Source organism: Eubalaena glacialis, chromosome 1 (assembly GCF_028564815.1).
Source record: "Eubalaena glacialis isolate mEubGla1 chromosome 1, mEubGla1.1.hap2.+ XY, whole genome shotgun sequence".
In the NCBI taxonomy this organism is placed as follows: Eukaryota; Metazoa; Chordata; class Mammalia; order Artiodactyla; family Balaenidae; genus Eubalaena; species Eubalaena glacialis.
The window spans coordinates 65,736,998-65,758,518 of NC_083716.1; the positions used below are offsets into that span (position 1 = coordinate 65,736,998).

The window sequence follows — 21,521 nt, forward strand, 5'->3', positions numbered from 1 at the left end:
AATTGGACATACATATGCAAAAAAAAAGATAAGCCTTGACCCATAACTCACACTGTATACAAAAATTTACATGAAATGCAACCATAGATCTAAATATAAACCTAAAAGTATAAAATTTCTAAAAGAAAACATAGGACAATAATATTTGTGATTTCAGTTAGGCGAATATTTCTTAGATAGGTCACAACAAACACACAATTTTAAAAAATTGATAAATAGGATTTTATTAAAAATTTCTGTTCTTCCCAAGACTCTGGTAAAAAGAAATAATAATAAGACAAGCCACAGACTGGGAGAAAACATTTGCGAAACACATATCTGATAAAAGACATATCCAAAATGTATGAAGAACTCCTACAATTCAATAAGGGAAAAAAACAAACTTTTTTTTGTTAAGTGGGCAAAAGATTTTAACACACACTTCATCGAAGATACAAATGGCAAATAAGCACATGAAAAGATGCATTAGGGAAATACAAAGTAAAAACACAATGAAATACCACTATCCACCTATTAGAATAGCCAAAAATAATCAAACCAAATCAAATACAATATCAAAGCTGAAACGGAATACTCATACGTTGCTGTTGAGAATACAAAATGGTACAGTCACTTTGGAAAATAGCCCTCTAATCCCATGCCTAGGTACTTACCCAAGAAAAATGAAAACATACAGCCACACCAAGACCTGTCAGCAAATGTTTATTGCAGCTTTATTCATAATCACTAAAATCTGTAAGCAAACCTAAATGTCCATCATCTAGGTGAATGGATGAACATGTTGTGGAACATCTATGTGATGGAATACTACTCAGCAACAAAAAGGGATGAATTAACGATACACACACTGATGAATCTCAAAAGCATTATCCAAAGTGCAAGAAGCCAGACACAAAGGCTACACACTGTATGATTCATTTATGACATTCCAGAAAAGGCAAAACTACAGAGACAGCAATCAGATCAGCAGTTGCCAATGGTCAGGGGTAGAAGGATGGGATTGATTACAAAGGGTCATTAGGGAATTTGGGTGGTGATGGAAATATTCTATATCTTAATTATGGTGGTGATTACAAACTGTTTATATTTGTCAAAACTCAGACCTGTATACCTAAAAAGGTTCATTTTTCTGTATGTAAATTATACCTCACTAAACCCCCAGAAAAGAAGGCAAATATTTCATTTTTTAAATATAATTTATAGGGCTTCCCTGGTGGCGCAGTGGTTAAGAATCTGCCTGCCAATGCAGGGGACACGGGTTCGAGCCCTGTACCTGGAAGATCCCACATGCCGCGGAGCAACTAAGCCCGTGCGCCACAACTACTGAGCCTGTGCTCTAGAGCCCGTGAGCCACAACTACTGAGCCCGTGTGCTGCAACTACTGAAGCCCAAGTACCTAGAGCCCGTGCTCCGCAACAAGAGAAGCCACTGCAATGAGAAGTCTGCACACCACAACTAAGAGTAGCCCCTGCTCGCCTCAACTAGAGAAAGCCCGCGTGCAGCTACGAAGACCCAACACAGCCAATAAATAAATAAATAAATAATTTTAAATAAATAAATATAATTTATAAGTAACTGCACTTATGCAAGACTAATCAGCCATGGAAAATTCTGTATAGCTAGACCCTTCCATCAAATGAATAGTTAAAACTGATGGTCTTAGACTTGGGGGGGACAAGAGCTGTTGTAATTTTTAAAGAATCTCACAAGGGAATTCCTATCCTTAATTAACTGTTAAAGAAATGGTGCAGAGCCTTAGAGAGGTAGGTACCTTATATCAACAAGAAGGGGATCATTTTGCACATTTTTTCCCCAACAGATAAATTTTTGAAGTCAATTATCATGTAACAAGATTAATATTGCAAATGATCTTGGGCAAGCAGTTTCTGTTTCCTCATCTGTAAAAACTTAGCTGATCTAAAGAGTTCTCTGCATTGTAAAAGCTTAAAGTCTGACTTTCCTACCAGCATAATTTAGCTGAACCTCCAGGGGGCCACTGAACGCCCTCTGATCCAGGAAACCTGTGAACTCAAGAAAGGCAAACTCTACCCCTTCTAGAAACCTCCATTGTGTGTGGGGGGGCGGGGGGGGCATTGGAAGGGTATAACATCTCCTGGATAGGGCATTTCCGCATCCAAATCCCACAACAACTTTGGAGCAAGGCAAGCATGGTGACTGCCATTTATAAGGAAAGAAAGGACTGCAGGATCAGAGTGCTGGGAAAACTCTGCCCCAGGTCACATGATTAATATTCTTCAAATGGCTCCCCATGGTCCAGCCCCATCCTCCATCCTCAATACTCATACCTGCCTAGGGGAGGGATGCTTTGGCAGTTTTTACTTTGTCTCTCTCCATCCCCCCATCACTGCTGCTCACACACAGTGGCCCTCTGTAGGGCAGGCCTCTGGGCCTACTCAATAAGCTGATCAACTACTTCCACGGGGAGATGCTTCATAGGAACACAGAGTTTCCCAAGAATGTCTCAAACATCTCCACCAGAAGGAAATAGGCAAAAGAAGTTTCCATGGTAGAATAAACTTGGAGCACTTAGACTTTTCTCCTGCCTCCTGGATGTAGACAATCAGCATACCAAGGTCTCCCAGAAGTCTTTGCAGTAATGAAACCTGTTTAAACGTGGTTTCCCAACTAACTTGGCTGGGAAACTCTCTTTCACATAATACTTATTTACAAGTCACAGAGTTAGTGTTTCTGCACACACTTAGACCAACGCTATTAACATCTTTGCATTTACACTTTTACTTTTTATAATGACCTTTTTAGAAATCTTTTCTTTCCAAGAAAAAAAGATACGTGTAATATGCTAACATTTATGTAAAAATCAGGAAGGACATATCTATATGTAGTGCTTACCTAAGCAACCCATTAATTTAAAATCAAATTAAAATAACAGGTACTTTAAAAAAAAGTAATACTTTAAAAATATAAAAACATTCACAAGTGCATGTGTGCACACACACACAAACACCCCAGCCACGATCAACACCAAAGATAACACAGCAACTGTTATTTGGTGTTTGTGCTTTAGTCCGACTTGTCTATTTCTGCTTTTGCTGCCTGTGCTTTTGGAGTCATATTCAAGAAATCATTACAAGGCCTCTGTCATGAAGGTTTTTCTCTATTTTTTTAGGAGTTTTACACTTTCAGGTCTTATATTTAAGCCTTTAACCCATTTTGAGTTGATTTCTCAAAATCAACTTTGTGCATGGTGTAAGGAAAGAGTCCAACTTCATTCTTTCCCACGTGGATATCCAGTTTTCCCAACACCATTTGTTGACAAGACTATCCTTTCCCCATTTTGTATTCTTAGAACACCTGTCAAAAATTAGCTGACTATATATGTGTGGGTTTCTTTCTGGGCTTTCTATTCTGTTCCAGGTATTTATGTCTGCCATCATGCTAGTTCCATACTGTTTTAATTACTGTAGTTTCATAACATTAAAATCAGGAAGTGTGATGCCTCCAGTTTTGTTTTTCCCATTCAAGGCTGTTTTGGCTATTCAGAGTTCTTTGTGATTCCATACAAATTTTAGAATTTTTGTTTGTTCGTTTCTTTAAAAAAATGCCATTGAGATTTTTTAAAGTTTTTAAAATTTATGTATTTATTTAAAAAAATTTTTTTTCATTTTTTGGCCGTGCCACGTGGCATGTGGGATCTTAGTTCCCCAACCAGGGATCAAATCTGCACCCCCTGCAGTAGAAGCACCAGGGAAGTCCCAATTTATTTATATTTTTATTGAAGTATAATTGACCTACAACACTGTGTTAGTTCCAGGTGCACAACATAGTGATTCAATATTTCTGTACATTACAGAATGATCAGCACCGAAGTCTAGTTACCATCTGTCACGAAAGTTATTACAATATTAGGGCTTCCCTGGTGGCACAGTGGTTAAGAATCCACCTGCCAATGCAGGGGACACGGGTTCGAGCCCTCATCCGGGAAAATCCCACATGCCACAGAGCAACTAAGCCCGTGTGCCACAACTACTGAGCCTGCGCTGTACAGCCCGCGAGCCACAACTACTGAGCCCTCCTCGTGCCACAACTACTGAAGCCTGTGTGCCTAGAGCCCGTGCTCCGCAACAGGAGAATCCACGGCAATGAGAATCCCACGCACCGCAATGAAGAGTAGCCCCTGCTCGCTGCAACTAAAGAAAGCCCGTGTAGCAACGAAGACCCAACACAGCCATAAATAAATAAATAATAAAGTTCCCTTTAAAAAAAAAAAGTTATTACAATATTATTGACTATGTTCCTCATGCTGTACATTTCATCCCTGTGACTCATTTATTTTGTAACTGGAAATTTGTACCTCAATCTCCCTCACTTATTTCATTCATTCCCTCAAACCCCCTGCCCTCTGGCAACAATCTGTTTGTTTTCTGTATCTATGAGCCTACTTCTGTTTTGTGACGCTTGTTAATTTTTTGTTTTGTTTTGTTTTGTTTTGCCATGCAGCACAGTTTGTGGGATGTTAGTTCCCCGACCAGGGATTGAACTCGTGCCCTCGGCAGTGAAAGCACAGAGTACTAACCACTGGACCGCCAGGGAATTCCCAATTTTTTTGTTTTTTAGATTCCACATGTAAGTGAAATCATACAGTATTTGTCTTTCTCTGTCTGACTTATTTCACTTAGCATAATATCTCCTAGGTCCACCCATGTTGTCACAAATGGCAAGATTTCATTCTTTTTTATGGCTGAGTAAAATTCCATTGTGTATATATGTGTGTGTGTGTGTGTGTGTGTGTGTATATATATATATATATATATACATCTTCTTTATTCATTCATTTATTCATTTATTAATGGACACTTAGTTTGCTTCCATATCTTGGCTATTGTAAATGCTGCTGCAATGAACATTAGTGTTTTTTAAATTAGTGCTTTTGTTTTCTTCGAATAAATACCCAGAAGTGGAATTGCTGGAGGGTATGGCTGTTCTGTTTTTAATTTTTTGAGGAACCTCCCTATTGTTTTTCATAGTAGCTGTATCAATTTACGTTCTCACCAACAGTGCGCAAGGTTCCCTTTTCTCCATATCCTCGTCAACACTTGTTTTTTGTTGTCTTTTTTTTTTTTTTTAAATTTGGCCGCACCGCGTGGCATGTGGGATCTTAGTTCCCCAACCAGAGATCGAACCCGGGCCCCAGCAGTGAAAGCACTGAGTCCCAACCACCAGACTGCCAGGGAATTCCCATTGTTGTCTTTTTGATAATAGCCATTCTGACAGGTGTGAGGTGATATCTCACTGTGGTTTTGGTTGCATTTCCCTGATGATTAGTGACGTTGAACATCTTTGAATGTGTCTGTTGGCCATCTGTATGTCTTCTTTGGAAAAATGTCTTTTCAGGTCCTCTGTCCATCTTTTAATTGAGTTGTTTTTTTTTGATGTTGAGTTGTATGAGTTCTTTGTATATTTTGGATATTACCCCTCATCAGATATATCATTTGCAAGTATATTCTCCCATTCAGTAGGCTGCCGCTTTATTTTGTTGATAGTTTCCTTTGCTGTGCAAAAGCTTAGTAGTTTGATGTAGTTTGTTTCCCTTGCCTAAGGAGACATATTCAAAACAATAATGCTCTTTGACTGATATCAAAGAGTGTACTGCCTATGTTTTCTTCTAGGAGTTTTATGGTTTCAGGTCTTACATTTAAGTCTTTAACCCATTTTGAGTTTATTTTTGTCATTTCTTTTTCTTTCTTTCTTTTTTTTTTTTTTTTAGCTGTACCACACGTCATGTGGGAGCTTAGTTCCTTGACCAGGGATCAAACCTGTGCCCCCTGCAGTGAAAGCACAGAGTCTTAACCACTGGACCACCAGGGAAATCCCTAGAGTTTATTTTTGTAAATAGTGTGAGAAAGTAGTCTAGTTTGATTCTCGTGCCTGTAGCTGTCCAGTTTTCTCAACACCATTTATTGAAGAGACTGTCTTATCCCCATTGTATAGTCTTGCCTCCTTTGTCATAGATTAAATGATCATCTAAGTGTATTTCTGGGCTCTCTATTCTGCTCCATTGATCTATGTGTCTGTTTTTGTGCCGGTACTATACCATTTTGATTACTGTAACTTTGTAATATAGTTTGAAATTGGGGAGTGTGATACCTCCAGTTTGTTCTTCTTTCTCAAGATTGTCTTGGCTATTCAGGGTTGTCACTGAGGCCTGAATGACAGGGAATGATGGAACGCACTGAATCTGTAGATCAGATTTGGGTGGCATGGACATTTAAAAAAGATTAAGTCCTCCATTCCATGAACATTACCTTAAATTAACCTTAATTAAATTAACATAATAAAGGCCATACAAGAAAAGCCCACAGCTCATATCATAATCAATGGGAAAAAAATGAAAGCTTTTCCCCTAAGATCAGAAACAAGACAAGGATGCCCACTCTCACCACTTCTATTCAACATAGTCCTGGAACTCCTAGCCAGAGCAATTAGGCAAGAAAAAGAAATAAAAGTCAGCCAAATTGGAAAGGAAGAAGTAAAATTATCTATTTGCAGATGACATGATCAAATATGAAGAAAACCCTAAAAACCCCACAAAAAAAACTGTTAAAATGAATCAACAAATTCAGTAAATTTGCAGGACATAAAATCGACATGCAAAAATTAGTTGCCTTTCTATTTACTAACAGGGAACTCTCTGAGAAGGAAATTAAGAAAAAAATTCCATTTGCAATAGTACCAAAAGAATAAAATTCTTAGGAATAAATTTAACTAAGGATGTGAGAGACTTGTACACTGAAAACATTGATGAAAGATAAGAAATAAATGGAAACATAGCTTGGTGCTTGTACTTTGTACTTTACAAAGTGTTTTCACGATAGTATCTCATTTGAGCCTGATGCCAATGCTGTGAAGTAGAAAGGGCAGGTAGAAGGCTTGCCAACAGACAAGGCAACCGAGGCCCCAAGAGGACTGGATGAGAAGCTGGTTATTCATCAGATTAGTGACAGAGGGTTAGATCTTGGGTGTCCTGCATGGCCTTTGGGCTCTTTCTACGGCCTTACTCAGATGACAGAGTAACCACTTAACGAGCACCAACGGCATAAACTGCAGTGGACCACAGGGGTTATGTAACCCCTTCAAAGGCACCGCCAGTGCAGGCAACAATCTCTATGGAAGATAATACACACATAAGGCTGGGAAACATCTACGTTGTATCATGTTAAATAGGATTATGAAAGTAATCACACACACATACATGTACTCTACTGCTTGATACTCTTCAGTGGCCTCAGGCTTAAATCCGCATTCCTATTCCTCAGTATAGCAGTCAAGGCCTGTCACAGGCCAGCCCCTCTCCTGGCCCTTCATGCCACTGCCTACCTCCCATTCCATGCTCTGGCTGTGCTCGGCTGCTTGTGGTTCCTCACGTGGGCCCTGCCCAGGGACACATGCCCTCTCCCCACCTCTTCTTAAAATGTGCTTCTCATCAAGCTAACATCTACTTATTCTTTCCATCTTAGTTCAGGCATCACTTTCTCCTGGAAACACATGCACGCGTGCACACACGCATGGGACTCTTGGCCAGCTGTCCTTCTATTGCTCCATATGATTCTGTATCACTTACTTGTCCATCTGACCCCTAGACTATGAGCTCCTTGAGGTCAGGGCATGAGCCTTTTGTCCCTCTGAATCGTGTGTGTACAGGGCCAGGCACACAGTAAAGTCTCAACGCATACCTAACAAATGACTGTGCGAGCACGGAGGCCCAGCATGGAGCGCTCCAACAGCCTCGCGACTTCAGACGCTTCGCAAAGCGGGATGCTATTAAAGAATCAAAAAAAAAAAAAAAAAAAAAAAAAAAAAAGAATCAAGATGTCTGGGAAGGAATAAGGGGAAGGTGCAACTTCCCTGATTGTGGAAAATATCTTAAGCAACTTCAATGTGAGCTTTTGCCTGTTCTTCCCTGGGCCTCCTGACACAGGTGACTGGCAGGCTGATCTAGCCACAGGTTAGTGCCAAGCCAGGGGTTGGGAAACCTGAGCCAGCCAACAAAGCCAAAGTGAGCAGTGGACTGTCCACAGCTGAAGACCCAGCGGCCCAGAGAAATGAGGTGACTGACCTGAAGGCTCCCTGCAACTTAGCAGTAGGGTTAGTTCCAAACTCAGGCATCGGAATCCCAGTTCAGGGCTCTCTCTACAGCACCAGGCACCCTTTGGATCTGAGGTAAGGCTCAAAGGGCTGTGGACCTGACCGGCACCAAGGGTCTTACAAAGGACAGGAAGCACACGACAAAAGGACAGACAGAGATCTTGAACATAAACATGTGCCAGACCAGCAATAATCAGCACAGGTCCCAGCGGAGATAGGCTATCGAGAGAATGAGAATCCAGACACACATTTTCTTCCCGTGCTAAAGAGTCCCGTGTGTTTGCTGCTTTCCTGACTTTGACTCTGGACAAGGCACAGGCTGAATGCCTCAGGTACCTTATCTTCAAAATAACCTTCAAAGCAGCTATTAGATCCTCATTTGTACCCATGAAGACAATAGAGCTGAGAGGGGTAAGTATTTAGCTCAAGGTCACAGAGCTAGTAAGTGGCAGGGCAGGAATTTGAACCTGAGTTTTCTCTACTAACCAAAGTGGCTTTGGGTGATCAGGCAACTTGAAACTACAGCTTTCAGTGACTCTTCAAGTCTCAGTTTTGCTGTCTGCAATTGAAGATAATTTTGTGCTGGTGTTCTTCAGTAGTCATTCATGTGAGATCCACAGGGGTATTTAAGAGGCTCAATGCATGGTACAATGAAAGAAGGAAGATGACCATGTTTTAAAACAAACAGTCTGGAGCTGACCACCAAACTTTCTGGGACATTCATCCCTCAGTCAGCAGCAGAGGTAAGAATGGAAGTGTCTGAAACTCAAGGATGACTCAATAGTTTGCTTTTCCTTGGAGAGCAACAGACCTGTAAATATACCCGGTGCTGGAGACTCTACTCATGGCAGACATGGGAGAAACCAAAGAGCACCCATCTCAGGCACCCAGTAAAGGGAACAGCATGCAAAGACAGCCTCTATGAGAGCCCAGTTTGTTCAGAACACAGCACCCAGGTCTGGCTGAAGGGAAGTGTGATGGGTCAGTCTTATATGTCAGCCTGGCTAAGCTACAGCTCCCGTTATTCAATCAAATGCTAACCCAGGCTTTGCTGTAAAGCTATTTTATAGATGTGATTAAAGGCTATAATCAATTAACTTAAATAAGAGAGATTATCCTACATAATCTAGGCTTCCATCAGTTGAAAGGGCTTAAGAGCAGAACTGAGGCTCCCCAAAAGAAGAAACTCCACACATGCCCAGCGGCCTTGGCTTGTGCCTGTGAGTTCCAGCCTGCCCCTCCTGATGGCCAGACCTACAGATTTGGGACTTGCCTTGCCAGCCCTCACAATCATGCAAAGCCAATTCCTTGTAATAAATCTCTCAATATATACCTCACACTGGTTCTGTTTCTCTGATTGATCCCTAACTGATATAGGAAGACAGGCACATCTCAGAAGGTGGGGATAAAGGGGAAGCTCAAGCTGGACCTGGATTAGAGAGCCCTGCAGTGCATGTTAAGGGCTCTGGACTTTTCCTGAGAAGATAAGGGGAGAAGCAGAAGGGATTCGAGCAGATGAAGAGCAGAATCAGATCTGCATTTTAGATGATGTGAGTCTGTCTGCCTGTAGGATGGCGAATGAACTGGAGTATACAGGGCAAGACAGGAGGTGGCACCACACAGAGGGAGGAAGCTGGAGCCATAATTCAGGTAGGAAATGGTGAGATCTTGGTTGGACAAAGGGCTAGCAGTGGAAATGGAGAGAAAGGGGTGGGTTTGAGAGAAACAGGAAAACTGAGGAGTTAAGCCTCGTAGAACTTGATGACCTACTGGCTGGGGATGAGGGAGAGGAAAGAGGACGCCAAGCTGATTTTCAGGTTGATGGCGCTTTTCATCCCACTGGACCTCGACGCTACATGGCAGCAACTAGAGGTGCGTCTCTCACGCACCAGCTGCCAAATCAAAACATGAAGCCAAGGACACTCATTAACTACCCAGATGCTACATACAGATCATCCAGCTTGATAACAAGAATATGCCTGCAAGACACCCTGTTGTGAGCCCTTTGGCTCTTTTAGACTGAATCCTTCAGCTGCCCCTGTGCAGAATAAGGTAAAAGGCAACATCTGGCAGAACAAAGCCAGAAAAACATGGCTGGAAAGATCCTGGGTAGGAAGGAGGGAGGTGAGAGCAGGGGCATGGTCAGAGCAGCTGTTTCTGCCATTTCCCAGACCTTGGGGTAGACCAAAGGCCTGGTGGGAATCTGATAGCCTCAGGGGGAGAGTGAGTGCTGTAGCTCTGGCTGGTGAAAAATACCAGAGCTTCCACAGGAACCCTGGGAGAACTGGTGGTGAACAGAGAGGAAGATAAGAAACCCAGGCAACACCACCCATATCACAGCTTTGATTCCATTTCCTGTCTGCAAAATGGGCAGAGTTATTCCACTTACCACCAAACAGGAGAAAAGGGATAATCAAGCTAGAAAAGACTTGGAAAAATACCAAGGTCTGTCTGGGAGAAGGAACAGATGGAGGCATTTGTTTTAGTGACTGGCTAAATGATCTTGTCATGACCATTAGTTTCTTTATAGTCATGACATTTTTTTTTTAATTATTTTTTATTATTTATTTTTGGCTGCATTGGGTCTTCACTGCTGTGCACAGGTTTTCTCTAGTTGCAGCGAGCAGGGGCTACTCTTCGTTATGGTGCACGGGCTTCTCATTGCGGTGGCTTCTCTTGTTGCGGAGCACGGGCTCTAGGCGCGCGGGCTTCAGTAGTTGTGGCATGCGGGCTCAGTAGTTGTGGCTCGCGGGCTCTAGAGCACAGGCTCAGTAGTGGTGGTGCATGGGCTTAGCTGCTCCGCAGCATGTGGGATCTTCCCGGACCAGGGATTGAACCCGTGTCCCCTGCATTGGCAGGCAGATTCTTAACCACTGCACCAACAGGGAAGTCCCATGGTCGTGACATTTTAAAAGAGGAAAAGACAGGACCTAAAAACATTCATTAATGAGGTTTTGTTTCTAATAACAGTGGACAAGATGCTACTAGACCAACCCTCTTGAAAATAACAACCATAACCTTTGGACAAAATATAAAAGCTTTTACCTGAAGGTACTGAAAAGCAAACAAAATCAGGTAGAAACTGGAGGGGTGGTCCTCTTGGAAGGAAATGGCAATGGATAAGTTTCCCATTTCTTTTTATAGCTCTTCACCTAAAGGCAGGGTCCATTAGGAGTCAGGCCAGGAGGCTAAAACTTTGGTAGAAACCCAAAAGCCAGTCTTACTGGCTTAAAGAATCTAAGGCCACTTTGGAGCAGCTACAACAGCAAGAAAGTGATGCTGGGAAGGACTGAGCCAAGGAGGTGGAACCCCAAAGTCTGCATATAAACTCAGTCTGACTCTATGGCTGAACTATGAACTATGCATGCAGAGGGCACAACCAGCCTACTTTAAGAGATTTTAGCTGCCATTTACTACAGGGGAAATAGAGTTCAGAGATTTGAGCCCAGCCACATTAATTGCTTGATAAACAAAAAAATCAAACTCTACAGAGGAACATTAACAATCCAGAGTCTCTACAACACATCACTCATAATGTCAGAGATACAATCCACAGTACCAAACAACACAGAAACAGGAAAATGCGACCCATTCAAAAGAAAAGGCAACCAATGAGACTGACCCTGAGATGACTGAGATGTTAGAATGACAAGGATTTTTATAGAAGCTGGTATAACTATGCTGAAAGATTTTAAAAAGAAAACATACTTGTAATGAACAAATTGGAAATCTCATCAGAGAAACAAATTATTAAAAAATAACCAAATGGGATCTACCCAAGAATAAAAATATATGTCCACACACAGACTTGCAGCATATGTTCATAGCAGCATTATTCATAGTGGCCAAAAAGTGGAACCAACCCAAATAACCATCCACTGATGAACAGATAAGCAAAACGTGCTATATCCATACAATGGAATATTATTCAGCCATAAAAATGCATGAAGTACATATGATACAACATAAATGAACCTTGAAAACATTATGCTAAGTGAAATATACCAGATACAAAAGACCACATTTACATGTGACTCCATTTACATGAAATGTCCAGAATAGGCAAACTCATAAAGACAGAAGGTAGATTCGTGGTTGGCAGGGGCTCAGGGGAGGGGAGAATGGGGAGAAATTGCTAGTGGGTACAGTGTTTCTTTTGGGGGTAATGAAAATGTTCTGGAATTAGATAATGGGGATGATTGCACAAAATTCTGAATATACTAAAACCCAATGAATTGTATACCTTAAAATGGTTAATTTTATATGTGAATTAAAAGGTAAGGTAAAAAACATTATGGGAAACTGGGTGATGAATATAAAACTCTGTACTATCTTTGCAATTTTTCTGTAAATATAAAATTATTCCAGGGACTTCTCTCACGGTCCAGTGGTTAAGACTCTGCGCTCCCAGTGTAGGGGGCACAGGTTGGATCCCTGGTCAGGAAACTAAGATCCCACATGCCTTGTGGCATAGAATAGAATAGAACAGAATAGAATAATTCCAAAATAAAAAGTTTATTTTAAAGTAATTCTATATATAATAGCATACAAAAATATTCTTAGGAACATAAATTTAAAAATATATTCAAGGGACTTCTCTGGTGGCGCAGTGGTTAAGAATCCTCCTGCCAGTGCAGGCGACATGGGTTCAAGCCCTGGTCCGGGAAGATCCCACATGCCATGGAGCAACTAAGTCCGTGTGCCACAACTACTGAGCCCACGTGCCACAACTACTGAAGCCCGTGTGCCTAGAGCCCGTGCTCCGCAACAAGAGAAGCCACTGCAATGAGAAGACTGTGCACCGCAATTAAGAGTAGCCCCCGCTCGCCGCAACTAGAGAAAGCCCGCATGCAGCAAAGGAGACCCAACGCAGCCATAAATAAACAAACAAACAAACAAATAAATAAATAAATAATATATATATATATTCAAGACCTGTACACTTAGAAGTACAAACCATTGCCAAGAGAAATTAAGAACACTCAAGCAGAGTTATACCATGTTCATGAATTGTTAAGATGTCAATTCTCCCCAAATAAGGGTGACCAATCATCCCAGTCTGCCTGGGATTGAGGGGGTTCCCAAGATGGAAGAATATCATTTCTAAAACCAGGGCAGTTTGGGGAAAACCAGGATGAATTTCTCATCTAACTTCAAATTGATCTATTGTTTCAATACAATCCCAATTAAAATCTCAGCTGTATTTTTTTTTTTTTTTTTAGAAATTGACAAGCTGATTCCAAAATTTATGTGGAAAAACAAAGAACCTAGAGTAGCCAAAACAATTTTGAGGAAGAACAAAGTTGGAGGACTCACAATATCTGATTTCAAGTCTTACTAAAAAGTACAGTAAGTATGGTATTGGGTGAAAGGATAGACTCAAGATGAATGGAAATAGATCCTCACATATATAGTAAATTGATTTTCAACAAAATTACAAAGGGAATTCAATGGGAAAGGCTAGTCTTTTCAACAAATTGTCATGAACAATTGGACACCCATATGACAAAAAAAACCCCCAAAACTTCAAACTACAATTGATACCATTCACACAACTAACTCGAATGGATCATAGACCTAGATGTAAAACCATAAAACTATAAAACTTCTAGAAGAAAACACAGGAGAAAATCTTTGGGGCGTGCAAATTAAAACTACAAGATACCACTACATACCCCCGGAATAGCCAAAATTAGAAAGACTGACAACATCAAGTGTTGACAAAGATGTGGAGCAACCAAAATGTCTCATTTCATGGGTAGGAGTGTAAAATGGTACAACCACTTTGGAAAAAGGTGTCATAAAACTAAACATAACCTACTCAGTGAGTCAGCAATTCCTCTCCTAAGTAAGGACCCAAAAGAAATAAAAGCTTAAAAAATGTGTAAACAAATATTCATAAAAGCTTTTTCATAACAGCCATACTGGAAACATCCCAGGAGTTCATCTAAGGGTAAATGAATAAACGGTGGTATATTAATAGAATGGAATTCTACTCAGCAATAAAAAGGAACAAATTAGTAATAAAAAAGAGATGAATCTCAGAAACATGAAGCTGAGTGAAAGAATCCTCACACAAAAGAGTACATAGTATATGATTCCATTTATTTGAAGCTCTTGAACAAGCAAAATTAATTTACGGTTTAAAAAATCAGAATAGTGGTTACTTCTGAGGGTGGGGGAAGAGCTGACTGGGAAGGGGCAAGAGGGAACTTTCTAGGGTAATGGTAATGTTCTAAATCCTGCTGGAAACTTGGGTTACACTCATGTATATTACTTGAAAAATGCATAAAATGCTACACTTATGATTTGTGCATTTCACTAAATGCAAATTTCACCTTAAAAATTCCATTAGCTACTAAACCCAACAGAATGCCCTACTGCCAATTCATGATAGGACTTCAGAAACAAGGAAGAATAGGAGTTGGACCATTCCCTCTCCTCAGCATCTCTACACACTCCCCCTGGACACTCCCCAAATCAGATAAGGATAAGTCGTTTGCCCAATTCTTGTACCATCAGGCACCAGGTACCCTTGGGCTGTTCTTCTCCCAAACAAGATCCCAGAATAGATTCTGAAATTTATACCTAGTATAAAAGAGTGATTGGCCTCTACTCTTCCTGGGCACTTGTTTTTGTTTTTGCTTTTGCAGCACCGTGTGGCATGTGGGATCTTAGTTCCCTGACCAGGGATCAAACCCGTGCCCCATGCAGTGAGAGCACGGACTCTTAACCACTGGATGGCCAGGGAAGCCGCTCAACTATCCCCTCTTGAACTGAAAATGAAATAAACAGGCCGACTCCGTTTTCTCCGAGAACACATGCAACTCTAATTGAAAGATACATTAAAACATAGAAAAAAACTAGAACAGTACCTAGCATATGAATACATTCATGAAGCAAGTATTTTGAAAAAGCCACAGGCTTTTTTCTTTTTTTTTTTTGGCCCTGCTGTACGGCTTGCAGGATCTCCGTTCCTCGACCCGGGACTGAACCCAGGCCACGGCAGTGAAAGCCCAGAATCCTAACCACTAGGCCACCAGGGAACTCCCCACAGGCATTTTTATTTTTATTTTCTTTCAATGAAAAAAGATGAAAGGCCACACAGGGCCTTTCAACTAAAAGAGTAGGGATACCTCAGCTATAAATTTTGAGGAACAAACTACTTTGACCAAATAGCCATCCCTCCCTTACCCCAGGAGGCCATCATTAACCTTTCAACTCCCCAGTGGGTGTGGTCCTCTAGCAAGAACTGAGTCACCCAAACAAACACAGGTGTCCCCCACCTGTACCACCTGCAGTGGCTCAGCGTGGGAAGCAGAGGACTCCCTCCAACTTCCTGAGCTCAACCCTTTCATTTGTTAAGGTCATTTGCTAATTTAAAAAAAAAAAAGAGAAACAGAAAACACTTGAGGACTAGAGCACAAAAGAAGAGTTAGCTCCTGGTTATCCTGCTAAAGATCCTTTGTCCCCTTTTTAAGGAAATGCTGTCAGCCTGGAAACTATTTTTCTCATCAGAGTAAAGTTGAGGTAGAGAAAGTGAAGAGGGAAAGAAGAGGCACAAAACATGGAGAAAACATAAAGTGCTGCAGACCTTAAATTCAGGTCTGTCCCTGGGGCTCAGGATGCTCCTGTCTGCTTGGCCATGGCGCTCCTTCCTCATATCTTATGAGGCCTCCATGAGCCCCAGGTCCAGAAGCCCAGGAGAAGGACCCGTGGAGCACAGTGGGTTTATAAAGCTGATGACCACCCCACCTCCCCTCCCTGCATTTTCTCTGAGCTGATAAGCAACATTCCCTACGCCCAAATGCTCTTATGTAGGAGTATGTGAGCCTTAAAAAATAAAACAACAAAAAAAATCTATAGCAAAGAGACCAAATTGATCTGACCAAATTGATTATTTTGTCTTTTTCTAGAATTTTGCTCTTTCCCACAAAGTAACAGCAAGAGTGGAATGAGAACCTGCAATAGTCCTCAGCTGCTCTTCCTTGCCTTCCCGGAAGCCCATTTTAGCCTCTGGAAGCCAATGATGCCAGATTTGGGAAAGCAAGCAGACTGAAACTTCCAGTTCTTTGGGAGAAGTCAGCTCCTCCTGCCTTCACCACCTTCTGGGACTCTTAAGATGGCCCAAGAGCTGCATTGATGCCTCCTCTCCTTTGATCTGACCCAAGGACCCCCAAGTTACTGTAGTAATTAGCAACTCTATTCAAAACAAACCTCCCTCCCCATGTGCATCCACTGACTAGCATCAAATAAGATCTTTCCCCGTTTTGCTCCTCAAAATGTCCTAATAGCTGGTTTTGTACAAATTACAGCTAAATGTCCAAATTCTTATCAGGACTCTGTTAAAAACCTCAAAATCATTCCTGCCAAGAGCCCCACATCAGGGGAGATGACCCAGTGTAAAGACCACTGTATTGCACACTCCACAGACTACAGTGTCCATCACATCCTGAACTGTGCAATGAGGCAGCACTACCTAGTGGGTGGAGAATCAAAGTACTTGTTAATACGTTCACTTTGTCCACTGCATCTTTCAGATGGCAGAACACAGGGCCAGCCCAGGAACCAGCATTCACCACTGCTGGCTGGACCCCAGGTAGCAGCATCACGGCTGCCTCTGGCTTAGCACAGGCCCTCTCAATTTCACCCTCAGATCCAGACCCCAACTCCATCCACTCCCTCTCTGCAATGTACTCTATGCTCACCCTTTGAAAGCGGGTGGGGGAACCAGAGAATGCAACCACTAATTCAAACCAGAAAAACCCGAGGACACAGAACTGAAAAGAGTTTTTCATCCAGTCTGTCTGAAAGACCCCTTCCCCTTTAAGAATTTTGGCTTGGCTACTTGGCTCACCGCTGTCAACGCCAGAAACCTATTTTCTTCACTCACTCCTGAAAATAAAAGGAAATGAAATGTGTGTATGTGGCTTTGCAACTGAGCTCTTTTTTGCGCTTAAGGGAAGAAAAGTGGGGGTCGGGGGTAGAGGTACCACACAGAACTGGATGCATGGAGGTGAGAAGCCAAGGTTTAATTAACCTCACTGGCCTGGGATGTGGAGACATCATCTCTGACTAGATGATACACAGCATCAGGTGCCTCATGCTACCCTGCTGCTTTACACCTGGGGACTAAAACAAATGTTTTTTATTTGCTGTTCCTTCTCCTCCTCCTCCTAGGATGATTTATGGACTGAGGCAGAGAGGGGTTGCTTGGTAGGAGTCAAAATTTTGGGCTGGAACAACTGGTGACTTGTCAACAGCACACCATCAAATGGTCCTCACAACCCCACTAAATGCAGACAGAACCAGCCTGTGACAAGGAGCTGACACCCACCTGAGTTTAGTAGGTAACAGAGACCACTCAGCGGTGCAGTGGTTTAAGTTCTCAAATGAGAAGCTATTTTATACAAGCAAAAAGCTGCTGCCTCCTAACAAACGGGCTCTCTGAAAAGACTGGAAAGGAGGAATTCTCTCTATTTAGGTAATGGGATGGGATGTGTCCACAGCGCCATTTGTTATTACTTTTTCCCTAGCAGTTAACAAACCCAAACCTTCCGCTAGGCCCTGATCCAAGACCACCACAGCATCCAGTACAGCAGGGCATGAAAACCACAGCCTGTAGTCCGCTCCCAGTCTGTAATTTGAAACAAACAAACAAATGGACTTCCCTGGTGGCGCAGTGGTTGAGAATCTGCCTGCCAATGCAGGGGACATGGGTTCGGGCTGGTCTGGGAAGATCCCACATGCTGCTAAGGAACTAAGCCCGTGAGCCACAACTACTGAAGGCTGTGCGCCTAGAGCCCGTGCTCCGCAACAAGAGAAGCCACCGCAATGAGAAGCCCGCGCACCACAACGAAGAGTAGGCCCCGCTCGCCACAACTACAGAAAGCCTGCACGCAGCAATGAAGACCCAACGCAGCCAAAAATTAATTAATTAATTAATTAATTTTTAAAAAAAGCCAGTTCACAATCGGTAGAATCTGGCCAGCCCCTGGTGCACCCTTCCTAAGCAACCCCCATGGAGCCGAGACAGAGCCCCTGTCTCCTGACCGCAACTCTGGCTCCCCGGACCCCAAACCTCTCTCCCTAGAGCATCACTTTTGCAAGTAGAAAGTTCCTTCGACCAGGACCCTGTGCACTCCACTGGCTGAAAGAGTTGAGGAATGGAGTCACACTGGAGTCGGCTCAGGGCAGCGCCCAGGCATGTCTCAGAGGCCGAAGCTCCTGTGTGCCAGCAAGAGGGAAAGTCTGAGGAGGACGGCCCTCCTCCAGCCACTCAGTCTGTCCTCCCAACCCCTCGGCCCCCACCGCCACCTCCCGCTCCTCAGCGTTGAGCCTCGGGCGCACGCAACCCGGTGGCCTGGGCTCGGTCCCGCAGCTCGCGCGGAGCGCCCTCCCCTCTGGGCCCTACACTCACCCACCGCCCGGATGCGGAAGCCGCGCGGCGGGCGCAGCGCCCGACGGCACCAGGCGTCGCGCAGCACCTGCAGGCTGGCCGGAGGCGCGTGCACCAGCAGCACCCCGCGCCGCAACCAGCCCTGGAAGGCCAGCCGCGAGGCGGCGCGCGCCAGCCGCGAGTTCCAGAAGCAGCGTGCGTTGGCGCGGCAGAAGGCGCGAAACACCGCACGCCCGCCCGGCTCCTCAGCGCCCCCCGCCGCCTCCTGCGCCTCCAGCCTGCAGAGCACGAGCGCCAAGGAACCCGGCGCCAGTTGCACGGGCCGGGCCATGCTGCCTCGGCGGCCAGGGCCCGCAACCTAACGCATCGCCGGGCTCGGCAACCGCGCTGCACCGGTGGCTGCGGCCGGCGGGAGGGATCAGCTTACTGCGCTCGGCGCTGGCTGCCGGGAGAACGGGACTCCAGGGGGCGGGGCCGATGTACGCGCCAGGTCGGGGGAGGGGCGGGACTCGCAGGCTGGGACGGCCACCGCTCCCCCCACCGCAGGCGCCCAACAGGGGTTTCCAGGCGCTAAGTTCCCAGGTCATTCTCCACACCCCAGCCAGGTCTCTGCCCACCCAGTCCCCAGACTCCCACCCCGGGCGACTCCCTTCACTTCTCTGCTCCCCGGCAGTCCGGAGCTCCTCTTCCCACCATGGGCGCTCACTGGGGCTTTTCCAAGCCTTGGGGTAGCCCCGCAGTCCCCGGGGAGCCGAGCCGCCTCCAACTGCGGCGCGAACGGTACGGCCAGGGTTCCTCAGAGCCGGGAGGACCAGGATGGCCGCCGTCGCCCTGGCTTTGGGATCGCCCCCAGGGAGAGAGGCCACGAGGGGCAGACTCGCTCGGGTCGGGAGCAGGAGACCCAGGTTTGAGTCTCCGTCTGCTAATCAGTTTGCCTAAGTTTCTTTCCCTCTCTGGCCTCAGTTTACTGTCTTGTAAAATGAGGAGTTGGGACTCAATTCTAAGGACCTTTTTCATGACCTTCTGAGGTTCTGGGGTCTGGTCTCGCTCCTGGGTTATCCAGCAGAGTTAAAGTGTAAGGGACGGAAAGTGATCCAGAGGTCCCACCCCCAATGGCTGGCGAGGCGCAGTGCTGAGATCCCTGGGATTCAGGCCTGGGTTGGGATGGGGATTCCGAAAAGAATCCCCAGGAGTGAAGGGAGAGGGACTTGTGATCTGTCACAGCAGACTCTAGCCAGCACCTCGGAGCATGAGGTACAATTCAGAAGCTGAGGGACAGAAAGGCTGGAACCCTTATTGTTGCACTGGGTGAGGGCTTCTCAGGAAAAGAAGAGGAAGGACATTCTTAGTACAATCAGTACTATAAGAGGGAGTAGAGGGACTTGATGAGACATGGGGGTCGTTCCAGATTGATTCCAGGCATCAATAACAACTACAATAATTCGAGATAATCTGCACTCTGCCCCTAGTGAGTCACTTATCACAGTAAATGATAGAGTAAATGATAGGTGATGTTAATAACCATTGCTAACATTTATTGAACACTGTATGCTGGGGGCCCTAATTTCACAACTCTGTGTTAGCTTCTATTAGTATCTCTATCTTTTTTTTTTTTAAAACAGATGAGGTAACCGAAGATAGGTTGGATTAAGAAGTATTTCCCAGTCACACAGTAAGAAATGGAGTCAGACAACCGCCAAGTCAGGGTTCCCTATGACAAATAAGTCTGACACAATTTTCAGTTCAAATAAGCATGCAAACCTGAGACAACCATCTCACATCTGAAGTCTGACTCTGAGATGGATGGATGGATGGATGGGTAAATACAGCAGAGAGCCCAAATGAACTAAATGTCTATGTCTGTATAGCCTACACAGGGAGGGCCAAGCTCCCCCTCTCCGTCATGATAAAGATGACTTTCCTGGGGAATTATGACTTTTATCTCTGTATCTCTAGCATCTACTACAGTGTCTTTTCCATAATAATGATAATGATAATTCCCATTTACTCTCAGCTTGCTCTGTGCCTAGAACTGTACTAAGATTTACATGTATGATCTAATTTTATCCTCAAAATTAACCCTCTGAAAGGGGTAATATTGAGGCCCATCTTCCACAAGAAAAACAAAAGAGAGTTTAGGCAGCTTGCCCATGAGGACAAAGCTGCTGGTGGTGAAGCAGAGATCCCAGTGTCTCCTTGCCCACACAGCTGGCTAGAGGGGGAAGCAGGAGACCATCACCCTGACTCATTGGACCTGTGGTCTGCTGTGAAAAGTTGTCTTGAGCTTGAGTCTCTGTCCCAAGAATTTGAACTGGAAATAAACAGAGACAGTCAGGCCCTTACTAGCAAGGCCTGTAGCTGCAAGGCTACTGGCAGGTAGACCCAGCTATGAGGTTTCATGGCCTGAAATTATGAGGTAGAGCTGCCCTAAACTGTGGAAACTTTTGTTCAGATGTGTGAAATTTGTCCTATCATTTTATTTAAGCTAGTCCAATTAACAAAAGAAGGGAGAAAGAATGTGAGGGGGAAACTTTTAAACTACAGTCAACTACATAGTCACTTATTTTCCCAAAGGATCAGCTACCATCCAGATATTTCCAAACTCCTACAAAATTGAACATGTCTTCAAAGTTAAGAGGGAAACTGTATGCCTCCAACCTGAATGGCCTGTATTACATGGCAAAACTAGAGAAACTGGAACTTCTCAAGGGCCTTCCATCTTTGGGGGTCTCTGCAGACCAGACACAAACATTTTAGAAGACGGACTTGTTATCATTCTCCACTTAAAGAGGCACAGAATAGTCAAACTAAAAACTAGAAAGTCTCAAGATGGAAGGATTTTTCGCCCCCAGTGGACTCTATGCCTGAGAAAGGACAAAGTAATTCTAACATTATATACAAATCCAAATGGCATGCTATGCAGTCATTAAGGATACGACAAAACTTTATATACTGATACAAGACAATATCCCATATATATATTCTAAGTAAAAAAGAA

The 21,521-nt window shown here is 43.9% G+C and overlaps 1 protein-coding gene across 1 annotated transcript in view; it reads right to left on the bottom strand.

Moving 5' to 3' along the window:
- The window catches only part of STOX1 (storkhead box 1), a 52,490-nt gene extending 33,536 nt beyond the window's left edge, over positions 1-18,954 (bottom strand). Inside the window, exon 1 of the mRNA XM_061197591.1 lies at positions 18,545-18,954. Within this exon, the coding sequence (XP_061053574.1) occupies positions 18,545-18,854 (310 nt within the window). The 5' untranslated portion in view covers positions 18,855-18,954. The remainder of the gene's footprint in view (positions 1-18,544) is intronic.
- Between the last annotated feature and the right edge of the window lie 2,567 nt (positions 18,955-21,521).